This window comes from Staurois parvus, unplaced genomic scaffold, assembly GCF_062004578.1.
Source record: "Staurois parvus isolate SC_StPar_1 unplaced genomic scaffold, SC_StPar_1.0 ptg001158l, whole genome shotgun sequence".
Lineage (NCBI taxonomy): Eukaryota > Metazoa > Chordata > Amphibia > Anura > Ranidae > Staurois > Staurois parvus.
In genome coordinates this window covers 3,960,969-3,974,431 of record NW_028318954.1, presented here as the reverse complement: position 1 = coordinate 3,974,431, position 13,463 = coordinate 3,960,969, and the positions used below count along the sequence as shown (strand labels likewise).

Here is a 13,463-nt window from a genome sequence, read left to right as displayed (position 1 = left end):
GATCTAGATTTTCTGGGCTTTTGAGTATGTTTTTAAGAATACTCCAGAGAAAAAGGTAAGTGGGGAATGAAAAAGAAATGTTGTACAGGGGGTGAAGTTTATCTTTAAAAAACTAGTTGGATTACCATGAACAGATTAGAAATGGACACATGCACACACCTTTACAAATGAAAGATTAAAAATCTATAGCAGGCAGGACTAGACCTATGCCACCTACCTGTTTAATCTTCTCTCTCTGCTCTGCACCACTAGAACTAGAACTGATATGAAGGCTTTTCTTGTACATTGCCATCCTGGTCTTTCCTTCACTTCTCTGGATTTTTGGCAGTCGAGCCCTTTCCTGCTGTTGCCGTAATCGAAGCTGCTCCACCATGCGCTGATTGTATCTCTGCATTTGTTCTTTCTCCTGTAACAAGGATACAATTGCATTTTACTTCAGAATAGCCCAGACATGTCACTATGAAAAAAACAAAGGAAAGAAATGCGGAGCTCTAGAATACAGTCCCAGATGTATATTCAAACAATGTGTATTTAAACCAAATAAAGGTAAAAATGTAAGTCCACACATGTAAGGTAAAGCTTGTGGACATGTATAATCCGGCAATGTCCTAATGGGTATGAGTCCAGGAATAAAAGATGTCTCCTTGGTGGAAATAAGTCTTGGGATAGAAGGCAGCCGGCTGTCAGAGCAAGAAGCAACTCTAGTACACAGAAGGAGAGAGGGAAAATATAGAGGTGCCACTCTAAGTGTGGATGTTGGGTAAAATCAAGCAATTTAATAAACAACTCACAAATGTAGGATAAAAAAGGTATATCATAATGCAGTATGTCCCGGCGGTGCGATGGCTAGATCCTGTATGATCCTCCTCCTCCTCCTCGTCCCAGCCGCTCTGGTAGTGTCCAGGGCTCCGGGGATAGCAGGGAGGCTAGCAGCTGATGACGTCACCTGGAACCGGAAGACTGCGTGTCTTTAAACCATGCGTGCTCCTTCCTCAGGCCATGAGACCTAGCCATGGCCTGAGAAAGGGGCGTGCATGCTCCAAACGTGTACCGCATGCAGTCTACCTTTTCCAGGTGATGTCATCAGCTGCTAGCCTCTCTGCACCTCTCTGCTATCCCCGGAGCCCTGGACACCACCAGAACACCCGGGTCGAGGAGGAGGATTGCACAGGATCTAGCCATCACACCACCGGGACATACTGCATTATGATATGCCTTTTTATCCTACATTTCGAGGCGGTTTAACTGATTAAATTGCTTGATTTTACAGAACATCTACACTTAGAATGGCGCTGCTGTGTTTTCCCTCTCTCCCCTGTGAAAAAAGGTCTACATCTAAATCATGAAAAGACAGTCTTAAGTAAGTGTAAAACACCCACATCTGATCAGATCCAGCTTAAAACAGCTAAACTGGGGGCTGTCGTCTAATACTTACGATTGAGCATTCATAAGAGCAATGTGTAAAGCAGGATGTTACATCAGCAAGCTTATTGCTTTTAAAGAAATGTCAGTTTCAGTATGGTGATGTTAAACACATCAAAAGACAATTTCTTCACTTAGGTGGAATGCAGAGACCATTTTCAGAAAAAAGGATGGCATTGAGCATAGGACAACCCATTGTGAAGTATGAGAAAAGATGTTTACAGGAAAGGGTCACCAGTTTAGAAACACATCTGACAGACATGATCGTAACCAAAACGGCCACTGTGCACGAGAGATTCTCTAGGTGGATATCCCTGATAGGTTCAAAGGGTCGTTTCTGAGACATCGGAGGCCTGGCCTGGCAACAAGCAGAGGTATTTTGTTGTTAAGTCTGGAGGCTAGGGTGTACATATTTGCAATCCCCCATTTTTGGCATACACGATTAAAGATATCTAAATGAAAGGCCCATTTACCCTGAACCAGGTGATGGTCGCTGATATAGTCGAATTAACAGTTGTACACCCCTGGCATGTAGACTGCAGAGATCTCGACAGTGAGATTTTGTCCAAGAGATGATTGGTTTCACTTCCTTCAAGGCTATCTACCTACTGATGCCCCTTTGATGGTTGATGTAGGCCACTGCTTCAGCACTGTCTGACTGCAATCTAATCAGGTACCCTTTCAGAAAGGGTTTTGCTTTATGTCCAATCTGCTCTGAGCTCCAAGATGTTGATGGGAAGCTTGGCTTTGCTCAATGACCATGTTCCTTGGACGGTTAGGGATGGCAAGACACCTCTTCAGCCTCAGAGAAATGTGTTTCTTAATAACTTTTCAGTTACAGGGAATGAAGGACTTCCCTGCCAGGGTGGTGATCCACCAAGATAGAGAGTTCCTTGCTTGACTAGATTGGAGCATTGGCAATTCAAGACAAGGAGACTACTTGATTTATAAAGAACATTCTTTTATGCTAGAAAGACTTTTGCTTGGGATGTGCTGAGGACCAGACCTAAGTATTTCAAGCAAAGGGAAGGCTGGAGAGCAGATGTGTTGCAATTGTTCACCCAGTCAAATGAATCTGAGCATCTGAATTGTCTTGTGGACATTTTCTGATAGCTGCAAGAGGAGACCTTAACAAGAAGGTATTTTAAATAGCTTGTGACTTGGATGCCCTGAGCAGGACAAGCAGAGCTGCAAAGACCACTCTGGGAGTAGAGGACAGACCAAAAGGCAGTGCGACAAACTGGAAGTGGTTGTCTGCCAATGCAAATCACAGACAGTGCTAATGCGTTAAATGGGAACATGTAGAAAGACATCTTGGATGTCCACAGATGCCATGTATCCCCCTTGTCTCAGAAAAGCAATCACTGACCGTGTGGATTCAATGCTAAATTTTGGAATTTGAAGGAATTTGTGGAGGGATTTTAAATCCAGAATAGGACAAATAACTCCATTGGGCTTAGGTACCGTGAACAGGTTTGAGGAAAATCCTTTGAACCTGTCTTGTGGCAACACTGGCACAATGAATCCATAGGACAAAAGGTGGTTCAGGGCATTTTGCAAATCAAACAGTCTTTGGGCAGTTTTTAGTTGATTTAAAAGAAGCAGTGAAGTAGTAGAATGTTGAACTCTATTTTGTACCCTTTAAAAATCACTGATTCAAATCCACAGGTCAGGGACATCTGTGACCCAGAGAGAGGCAAAATGTAACAGACATCCCCCCATTCTCAAGAGTAAGGGTGCCCTTTCAGTGTGAAGAGGGCTCTGGGGAAGGTTTGATGGCTTTGGTGGGACAAGCCTTGTTCCGAAAAGAAGGGCTGAACTTAGGTTTTGAAGTTGAAACCTGGTTAGTACACTCGGGTGTTCTGCGTTTTGAGGAGCTAGGGGGTCCTGAAAAAGGTGATTTTTGAACCTTTTAATGTTAATGTTAACTTCCCACCTGTGACTTTGATCAATTGGACAAGTGCTCGAACAGATGTCTTTCTTGGAAAGGCATATGTGTAATGTAAGACACCTTTTGCAGGCAGCTTCAGCGGTCCATACTTTTAGCCATAGGATTCTGTGCATATGAATTGAGATCAAAAACATTCTGAAAGTTTGTCTCATGACATGTTCTAGGGCTCTACACAGAAAAGTAGAGCAAAAAGCAACTGCTATGTAACAACATGATCTTGAAATACATGGTCATGTTGGTTGTTCATTGTCCTAGTCTGGTTAGCTGAAGTTTGACATACTGAAATTGCAGCAAGAGATGGTTGCAGGACTAAGCCTGCACGATTAAAGATAGCTTTTTGGAGTTACTCAAACTTTCTATCTGTAGAATCTTTGAAAGAAGCAATATCTTTAATAGAAACTGAGATGGCAGGATGTGTGCTTTTTCCACAGGACAGAGTTAAGGAAAGATTTTTTTTTTAGTGACCCTGTCATTATAGACTGCACATTCTATCTGTTCATGAACAGGAAATGTTTTGCAGATCTCTTTGTACCCAAAGGGGCATGAAATGACAGGAGTGTCAGCTTGCACAATGCCAAGGTTTTTGCAGGCTGGGGCAATGTGGTTTTCAACATTGGCAAGCATGTTCCATAGGCTACCTCTTCAATATAGCGACAATATAAGGGAGAAAAATCTTCTGCAGCTTCCTCCAATACTGGCCTCAATATCCTCTTTATTTCCTTCTGTGTCTGCATCTTCTAGGACTGGCATGTCAGGATCAGACTCTGGTTGAGATACAGGAGTAGGAGAAGAGGTGTAGCTTTTTTGGGCCTTGAATGAAGGTGGCTGTATTAAGGTCGCAATCTGTTCAAGGAAGTGTGACAGATGCAGAGAATTCTTCTTTACTCAAATAGGCAATTAATTTGTGTGCCAGAAATACAGCAAGAATTGGATACCAAGACTGGTGTTGCTCTAGTGCAAAGGATGCATCGTCACTCCGAGGATTAATGTCGTACAGGAACGAATGTTCACCTGCGATTTTCCATTAACTCCCTTTCACCTGGTCCCCACCATATATACATGCAAGGATTTTCCCGTGGGGTACTCACCAAATATAGTGCCAAGTATAGGTTAAGCATCTTTGTAAAGAATACGATGTAACCCAGGTGTAGACCGCGTCCTGTAACAAATCTTCATGGCAAAAGGGTGAGAGGAAGCGCCTGAGTACCTTAGAAGGCTCTAGGCTGAAGTGGAGTTAAAATATGTGAGCAGTGGTGTGATGTAACATCTGGTCATCCACTTGAGACTGAACTCTGGGCGGTTTGAAAAGTTTGCAGTGCAAAGTGAATACAACAATTCTAAACATGCCCCCATTTTTACAGTAATAGTCAGACATACAGACTGACCCAGTCTTACCTGTCGATGATGCTGGACTGTCTAGCCCAGTATAAAGTCCAGGGTTCGCCCATAATGGTGAGCATACCCCCAAAGAAGTCCTCAGTGACTGGGTTCCATAGAGAAAGACCACAGTCCTAAACCACTGGACAATGCAGGCTTAGGTTAGGCAGTCTAACTAGTGAAGATCACTTACATAGAAGCTGGTCTCTGCAGTATTTTCTATAGTGCACTGATTTCTACTGAATGCACTGGGAAGGGCTGCCTCCTCTCCCCTTCCTCCCTTTCCACACAGGGACAGGGAGCCAGGCCTCACTCACCTGAGCATTCCTCGTCAAGCCACAGACAGTGGTTTGAGTTCTCCAGAGCTGGCTCCCACCTCAGGGGAAGCAGCTGTTACAGGAAATATTGAATGGAGCATTTCCAATGTAACAGGTGAGCCCGAGTGTAAATAAAAAGCAGAGTGTATTCATAAACTAAAGTACAAACCTGCACAAAAACATATATAAAGGCATGCAGGCAAGTCTAGTCCAAGGGATAGATATTTAATCCTCCATCACAAAGAGCATATTCTAATGCATTTTCATCAAGCTCTGTCACCTAATAGGTGATATAAAGTTGGAGGAGTAATGAGCTGGTCATTTTTTTTAACGCCGAACTTTTAATGTAAAAAGTCACCAATGATCAGCCCCAACTGTTTTTGTACCTTGTCATGTTTTCTAAGCAATTCATGCCGCTGTAAAAAGTACTGGTCTTTCAGCTGCTGCTTATTGAGCTGGTGTCTCTCCTGCAAGTGGCGTTCCTCCAAATCCCAAATGCAGGCTTCTCTGTCTAAGAGAACAGAAAAGAACTCTGGTTAAAAAAAGAATACAATAAAAAAAAACTACTAAAATTTGATTTATAATTCAAGCCAATTTTTTTTATTTTTGATAGAACAGTGAATGTTTAAAACCCCTGTAAGTTTTTCATTTTTCGAGGGGGGAGGGGATTTTTGCCAGTGAAGATTTCCCTTCATTTCTTGTCCCAGTGAATGGATCTTAATCAAAAGTGAAGAAAATCATCTTTGCAACAGAACAAGTGTTCGCATTCCCACCCCTGTTCTGGGGCCAACTTCAAATTTTCTCTCACTTTCATTATCGGTGATATTGGGCACCAAGAGAGGGTTAATCTCCCTAGCAGGGACACAAACAGGGTAGTGCACAGAGAGGTGGTACACTAATAAGCAACTGTGGGGTTGGAAGAGGAGTGGAGTAAATATACTTAGCACACCCTGGGCATCTGCACTGCTATGCAGAGCAATACAAAGCAACGTGCTGGAGCGGACAGGGGAGAGATCTGTATTGTTTACATACAGACCTCTCCCCCGTCAATGATACTCGGCGATCACCGGGTGCTGGTGGGGAATCACGGTGATTTTGCGCAGCCCTGCCGCCCTGTAGCTGTAGTTCTGCTATAGGGCAGTCGGGAAGCGGTTAATTACATTGTACCCCTCCACTCTGAGAAGAAGAGAGGGGAAGGTGTTTGTATTCCTGTCCTATGGTGACAGAACTACTTTTCCATATATACTGTATGGTATACGAGCGTTGCCACCCTAGGACAGGAAGTATGTTACTGGTAGTTCAGCAGGTGAAAAAGGAAAAAAAAAAGCTGAAAGACAAAAAAACAAATGCATCCACCACATTTAAGGACTAGTAGGCTTCAATAAAGTTTTTCATTTTTGTTCTTAGGTAGTTTACATACAGCGGGTAAAATAAGTATTGAACACGTCACCATTTTTCTCAAATATAAAATATATTTCTAAAGGTGCTATTGACATGGAATTTTCACCACGTGTCGGTAACAACCCATGCAATCCATATATACAAAGACACCAAAACATATAAGTTCAGAAATTAGGTTAAGTGTAATAAGATGGAATGACACAAGGAAAAAGTATTGAAGTATTGAAGACATTAAGAAGGGAGGCACAAAAAGGCATGGAAAGCAAAGACACTAGCTAAAATCTGTCAGTAATTAGAAAGCAATCCTGCCCCTTGTCAATGCAAATTAATATCAGCTGGTTCAGTCTCAACGATGGCTCATTACCAGGGTGTCACACATGGAACATCTAATGATTGATAAAAGCAAAGAGTTCTCTCAAGACCTTTGCAACCTTATTGTAGCAAAACTTACTGATGGCATTGGTTACAGAAAGATTTCTAAACTTCTGAATGTTCCAGTGAGCACTGTTGGGGACATAATCCAAAAGTGGAAACAAGATAATTTCACCATAAACTAGCCACGACCAAATGCTCCAAGCAGGATTTCTGAGAGAGGAGCGAAAATAATTATCAGAAGAGTTGTCCAAGAGCCAGGGACCAATTGTGGTCCTTGTGGTCCATTGTTTCAAAGAAAACAATATGTGATGCACTGAACCGCCATGGCCTGTATGCACGCTCACCACGCAAGACTCCATTGCTGAAGAAAAAGCATGCTGAAGATGGTTTAAAGTTTACTGCACAACATTTAGACAAGCCTGTGAAATACTGGGAGAATATAGTCTGGTCAGATGAGACCAAAATTGAAATCTTTGGATGCCACAATACACACCATGTTTGGAGGTCAAATGGCATTGCACATCACCCCAAAAACACCATACCAACAGTGAAGTTTGGAGGTGAGAACATCATGGTGTGGAGCATACGGTACTGGCAAACTTCATCTCATTAAAGGAAGGTTGAATGGAAAAATATACCAAGACATTCTTGATAAAAATCTGCTGCCATCTACCAGGATGATGAAGATAAAACGAGGGTGGACATTTCAGCAAGACAATGATCCCAAACCCAAAACAAGGAATCTCTCAATTGGTTATAAGAAAGAAAATAAAGTTGCTATAATGGCCTAGCCAATCACCTAACTTATATCCAATAGAAAATCTATGGAAAAAACTAAAGATCAGAGTTCATAGAAGAGGCCCACGGACCCTTCAAGATTTGAAGACTGTATGGAAGAATGGGTCAAAATCACACCTGAGCAATGCATGCAACTAGTTTCTCCTTACAGGAGGTGTCTTGAAGCTGTCATTACCAACAAAGGTTTTTCTACAAAATATTAAATACATTTCAGTTAGCATGTTCAATACTTTTTGTCACTTCATTTAATTACACATAATTTAATTCCTGAACTTATTTGTTTTGGTTTCTTTGTATATATGGATTTCATGGGTTGTTACCGACATGTGGTGAAAATTTAATCTCAATACCTTTAGAAATATATTTACTGAGAAAAATTATGACGTGTTCAATACTTATTTTACCCACTGTATGCTTTAAATTTAAAATGGTAGTGCCTTTTGCATTAAATATTTCATCTTACAGAGATACACACATTTTTCACACCTAGTTTAATGGTTTGAAAAAGTGAATAAAAGGCATACAAAATAACAAACACATTAAGGCATTATGCAGTTTGCCTTAGGAGGGGAAAAATCCATATTGAGCAAATCCTGGAAGGTCACTTCCACCAAGCCTATTCCTCTACTGGGGTAAAGCTGAGGTAGAGAACTCACAGCACAGCACCGTACACACTAGTGGGATGTAGAATGGCCCTCTCAGGTGTTACGTTACCTCTAAGAAGTTGATGTTTCTTGTTCAGAAATTCCCTCTCCTTGCTGTAAATCTCTTTCTTGTTCTCTAGGGTGATGGAACTCATGGCCAGAGCCATATCTTCTTTCTGCTTATTTAGGAAGTGTTGCTCCTTCAAAAAAATGACATGAGTGAATTGTAATGCAGTCATAGCTGAAACTCAGCATTCAAAGCCAACACTTGCATGGGTGATATTGAAAGAACAACCAGTATACCAACAGCAGGTGTTTACACTGGTGAAATGACAGGAGTGCAGCATCTATGTTACATTCCCTACTAAGAATACAAAAGCAGTATAGAAAAAATTCCAAGGAGCATTTGGCAGTTATTCAGGGCCAGCCAGTGAGCTCTGAATAAGCTAGCTATGTGTTTTTTATAGAACAAAAGAACAGTGTTATCCACAGGTAAGCTGAGCACCTTGCTCAAAGGGGGTTTTCACTATATCTTTTCAATGATACGTTTTGTACACTACAATAACAGAGTAGAAATCAAATGAATTCACTTTAGTCCCCTGGTCCTACAAAGCCTCAGAAAGAGCATACATGGAGCAATGTAAATGCTTGCAAATTGATACAAACCATGAACTGAGCAAAAATCTGTACTACATCAGTCTTCACACTGGGGCTAGTAGAAAACTTTACTGAGCCCTGATACAGTGCGGAATCATAATCGCACCCCATTCATGCGAACCGCTGCGGGTGTGTATTTTAAGTTAATAACACCAACAATTGGTTCACAAAACGTGGTGTGATGTGCAGAATCGGATCACATGGGTGTTCACGGGTGATCCGATTCTGGTGTGGACAAAAAAAAAAAAAAAAGGGTCCTGCTCTATTTTGATGCGGATGCGGTGTGATTAAGCCACACAAAATGTATGGCTTAAATTGCACCGCACAGAAATCGCATGCGATTTGCACAGGAATGCGGTACAGTTCCTGTGCGAATCATATTCGATGTGCCGAACTGCATTAGTGTGAATCTGGGCTAAAAGCAAACCCTGTGTTAACACATGCCACTACTATGGAAGAAAGCAGCATGCTGTTACCTCTGACTGTTTCTTCTGTGCAAAGTCATCCATTTTTAACCTCATGGTCTCTCTTCGTTGTGGTCTTGGAAGCCTCTCCACTTCAGCCTTCACCTGTAAGAAAAAGCAGAAGGTATTTGAAAAGCCACTAGTAATAGAAGCCAGAATAGAAAAGAAATGCAAAGCTGTGACATGATAAATCTCCATGCTCCTGCTGCAAGTGAGAATGCCACATCTGGACAGTCACATGTTCAGACAAAAGCCAAATATTTATTTTAAAAAAGATATTGATTCATACTAATTTAGCTAACACGTGTATACGACTATTCATGTTCGTTTAGTAAACATTTTCATGTAATGATTGCCTTAAAGTGGTATTAAACCCAAAAGCAAACATTATAATGCAGCTTACCATTTCTTAGATGTGATGGCTGCATTTGTTTTCTTTTTTAGGTTTTCTTTCTTTTATTTTTAAGTGGTGTTTGTGTCAGTGAGTCTGTTTTTCAAAAGAACAAACTCTCCAACAGAATGTATCAGTTACATCCTGTTGTTGGTAAGATTGAATAAAGACACCAGTCCATCCAGTTCAACTTGTGTGGGTGTATTTATGTCTCTACCACTTCTCATATCCCTGTATACTGTGTTCAATAAGATGCACATCTAAGTTTTTTGGAATTAGCAATATTTCCTGCTGAAACCACGGATAGTGAAAGGGAGTCCACATTCTTACTGCTCTAACAGGAAAAAAAATCCTTACAAGTTTAATTCCTTCCCGCCAACTGTACGCATTTTTGCAGTCTCACAGAAGTTGGCCTTTATCTGTGGGGCCATATATATGTCTTCTTTTGTGCTGGCAGTGTACCGCACAGCAAATTTTGGGCTGTTCTTTGGTGGTAAATGATGATAATACCAAGAAATACACAGCTACATTTTAAAACAATTGCTTTTTTTTATCCTTTATCATTTACCACCAAATGAAAGCCCAATTTGTCCTGAAAAAATACCAAGGTATAATCCAGATGGATACACAGAGTAGTTGAGATGATATGTACAGTTTTACTAACACATCAAAGTTGCAACATTGTGTTCAGGCATGAACATTTGTTTACCCCCAGTCACTAAGGGGTTAAGGCTGAACAGCGTCTTGTCGACTTCATTGAGTGGCCACGAGTCTTATTGAGTGACCTGAGACTGAACAGTTTCCTCCCACTGCTAGAATCACCATTAAGATATTTGTATATCACTATCATATCCCCTCTTCTCCAAGGAGGATGTTTAACCACTTCTTGACTGCGCTATAGCCGAATAACAGCTAACACATGGTCATCCAGTTCTGAGAGTTTGTCATATGACATCCTCCCGCTTCACTGCAAGCAGTTCCTCATTCCTCAAGCAGGCTTTCTCCCCCTTTCTAAGTTGGGTATTTACAAGCCGTTGGGGGAAGCCCTGGTAATTAGGTCGTACGGTGCCACATGAACCAATTGCAAGATTGTACAGATGTCTAAATAGTGGCATGCTTGTATAGAGTTTGTATAGAGATTGTCCCTTACGGAACAAAGATGACACCAAGTCCCAATCTATCTTGCCACTGCTCCCCATGTAGTCTGGGCAGTCGGGGGGCTCTACTTTGCTGTCTCTTCCATCAAACCCTAAATTTGTATGTATAGCCTGCGGCTCTCTCACAGAGCTTATACAATTTGACCCCACATCTGGCACGCTTGCTGGGGATGTACTGTTTGAATGCAAGGCAGCCAGTAAAGTGAATGAGGGACTCCTCCACGCAGATGTTTTGCTGGAGCGTACACACATCTGCAAATTTCTCAGTGAGGTGGTTTATGAGGGGCCAAATTTTGAAGAGCCCGTCGCTTTGCCTGCAGCTACCGCCTGTCTGCAGTACACTGCAAACGGGTGGTCGGTAAGTGGTTAAAATACGCATTCCAGTTAATTACTGGTGAACATATGAACACATTAACACTTAAAAATACTTCCTTTCTTAATAGCACATACTCTTCAAAAAAGACAAATGCTACTGAACAGGATGTAAGGTTGCTTAAAGCAATTCTGTCAAATAATATGAAAAATGCATTATCAGATACATCTGAAATGTACAAACATGTCAAAACAACAGGCAGTTACCTCTTTTTTTCGTAATTTAAGCTGCTCAAGGAATCTGTTATATTCTTTTTCTTGCTCAGTGCGAATTCGCTTTGTTTCATCTCTCCTGCGCATGGCATGCATTTGTTCCATGTGCTCAATCTGCTGCTTCTGTTGGCGTTCCAACATTTCAAGTTCTGTATCATAGTACTTTTTTTTTGCCTGAAAAAAAGAGAGATAGGTGTCATATTGTAAAGAGGATAGTCAATACTGTATTCTCTACAGGAAAGTGAAGGTGCACTGTGGCACAATGCCTACTTAAAGGGACACATGGCATACAATTTGCACAGTGTATATTCTATGTCTTATCAGAGTAAATAGATGATATGCCAAATGTTCATTACATTCCTCTAACAACAACTGCAATGACTGTGTCACATTCAAAGAAACCCATGCTTATGGATATGGATTTTAAAGTGGTAGTAAACATTCTTTAAAAGAAAAAAAAATCCTCCTGCAAGGTAGTGTCAAAATGTGCTTGTTTGCATTGCAGATTAGCACATTATGAAAGACTTACCTAAAAACGAACCCCTCCAGTGGTGGGCTGTAACTTCTGACAGGGTTTCCATCTTCACCCTGTCTTCCTTTTGGGTTCGTGGGCTCCAGCCATTTGAATGGCTAAGACACGATGACGTCAACCACCTGCATGTGCATTTTTTGAAAACACTAGCTGCCTGGCTGGCATGCTTGCCCTCTTGTTACAATGTTTTTATTGACTGATCTGGAACAAGGATATAGATCTAACATCGTAGTAACTCCGTATTCCCTGATCTGTTATGGAACAGTGGTTCTTAAAATACTGAAGCCAGTGGGTCAGCAACATCCGGACAACTAATCGTATCAGGAGATGGTTAGGCATTGCAGTTACTTATTCTATCATGACGGGTTTCCATTTCTATGTAGAGCTGAACTCCAAGAATTCTTTTTATTTTTATTCCTTTTTTTCCTCTTTATTTGAATTCTTTTTTGTTTTTGTTTTTTTAGGGGTTAGTCCACCTTAAAAAAAATGCCCATGCAGATAAGGGGCGACTGTAAATAAAAACAAATGGTGTAGCTCTGACTAAAGTTGAATATTGCCCTTGCTACAGGTGTAGGCCATTTACGTACTTCATGAAGCCCGACAGGAATACTCTCAGGACATTACTAAATGAGGTCTAGTAGTTACTGCTCACCTCCTCCATCACAAGGGTTAGCTCTCAAATGCTGGGTTCAGAACTACTGCATCAGTGAAAAAAAAGAACTTGTTATGGGGACTGAATCAGAGAAAAACTTCACTCCTGTGATGGTGGAAGTGAACAGCATTGACTAGGTCTTACTTAGCAATGTCCTAGCAATGTCCTGGGAGTACTCCTGTCAGACTTCAGGAGATACGTAAATAGCCTACACCTACAACAAGGGCATTATTCAACTTTAGTCAGAGCTGCACAGTTTGTTTTATTAATTAGAAAGTGGAATACCCTGGTGGATACATTTGAGGCACCATCCCTTAAATTATCAATCATATGAATACGAACAAAGTTTCTATTCGACCCGTAAGAAGACCGGAATGCTGGGATTTTAAATGTGCCAACAATACCAGTTCACATAGATATTCATATCTCACACCAAGAGGGCTGCTGAGGATGCAGAAAATGACTATAGTAGTCTGTGATAAATATAGTCAGCGCTGATCTCTTTCAGAGTTACTGACCGCACATTCTCCAATCAGAGAATGCCCTATTCATTTAAAAAAAAAGCTGTTCTCTGAATGGTGGAGGAGAGCGACCCCCGATATTTTGAATGGCGAAGGCAAGGCCTCAGGCAGTACTCATAACAGACTTAGAAAAATTCAAAGATTTCAGCTTTAAAGTTGGTAGGATTTCTTTTGACAATCGCCTGTCACCAAGACATACCATTTTCAGGTATAAATAGA

At 41.2% G+C, this 13,463-nt stretch overlaps 1 protein-coding gene across 1 annotated transcript in view; it reads right to left on the bottom strand.

The window, feature by feature from the left end:
- STK10 (serine/threonine kinase 10) overlaps positions 1-13,463 on the bottom strand; it is a 198,625-nt gene that overhangs the window by 8,677 nt on the left and 176,485 nt on the right. Inside the window, exons 12-16 of the mRNA XM_089659470.1 lie at positions 11,534-11,713; positions 9,419-9,511; positions 8,356-8,485; positions 5,454-5,578; positions 218-406 (exon numbers count right to left, since the gene is read on the bottom strand). Of these exons, the coding sequence (XP_089515596.1) occupies positions 218-406; positions 5,454-5,578; positions 8,356-8,485; positions 9,419-9,511; positions 11,534-11,713 (717 nt within the window). The remainder of the gene's footprint in view (positions 1-217; positions 407-5,453; positions 5,579-8,355; positions 8,486-9,418; positions 9,512-11,533; positions 11,714-13,463) is intronic.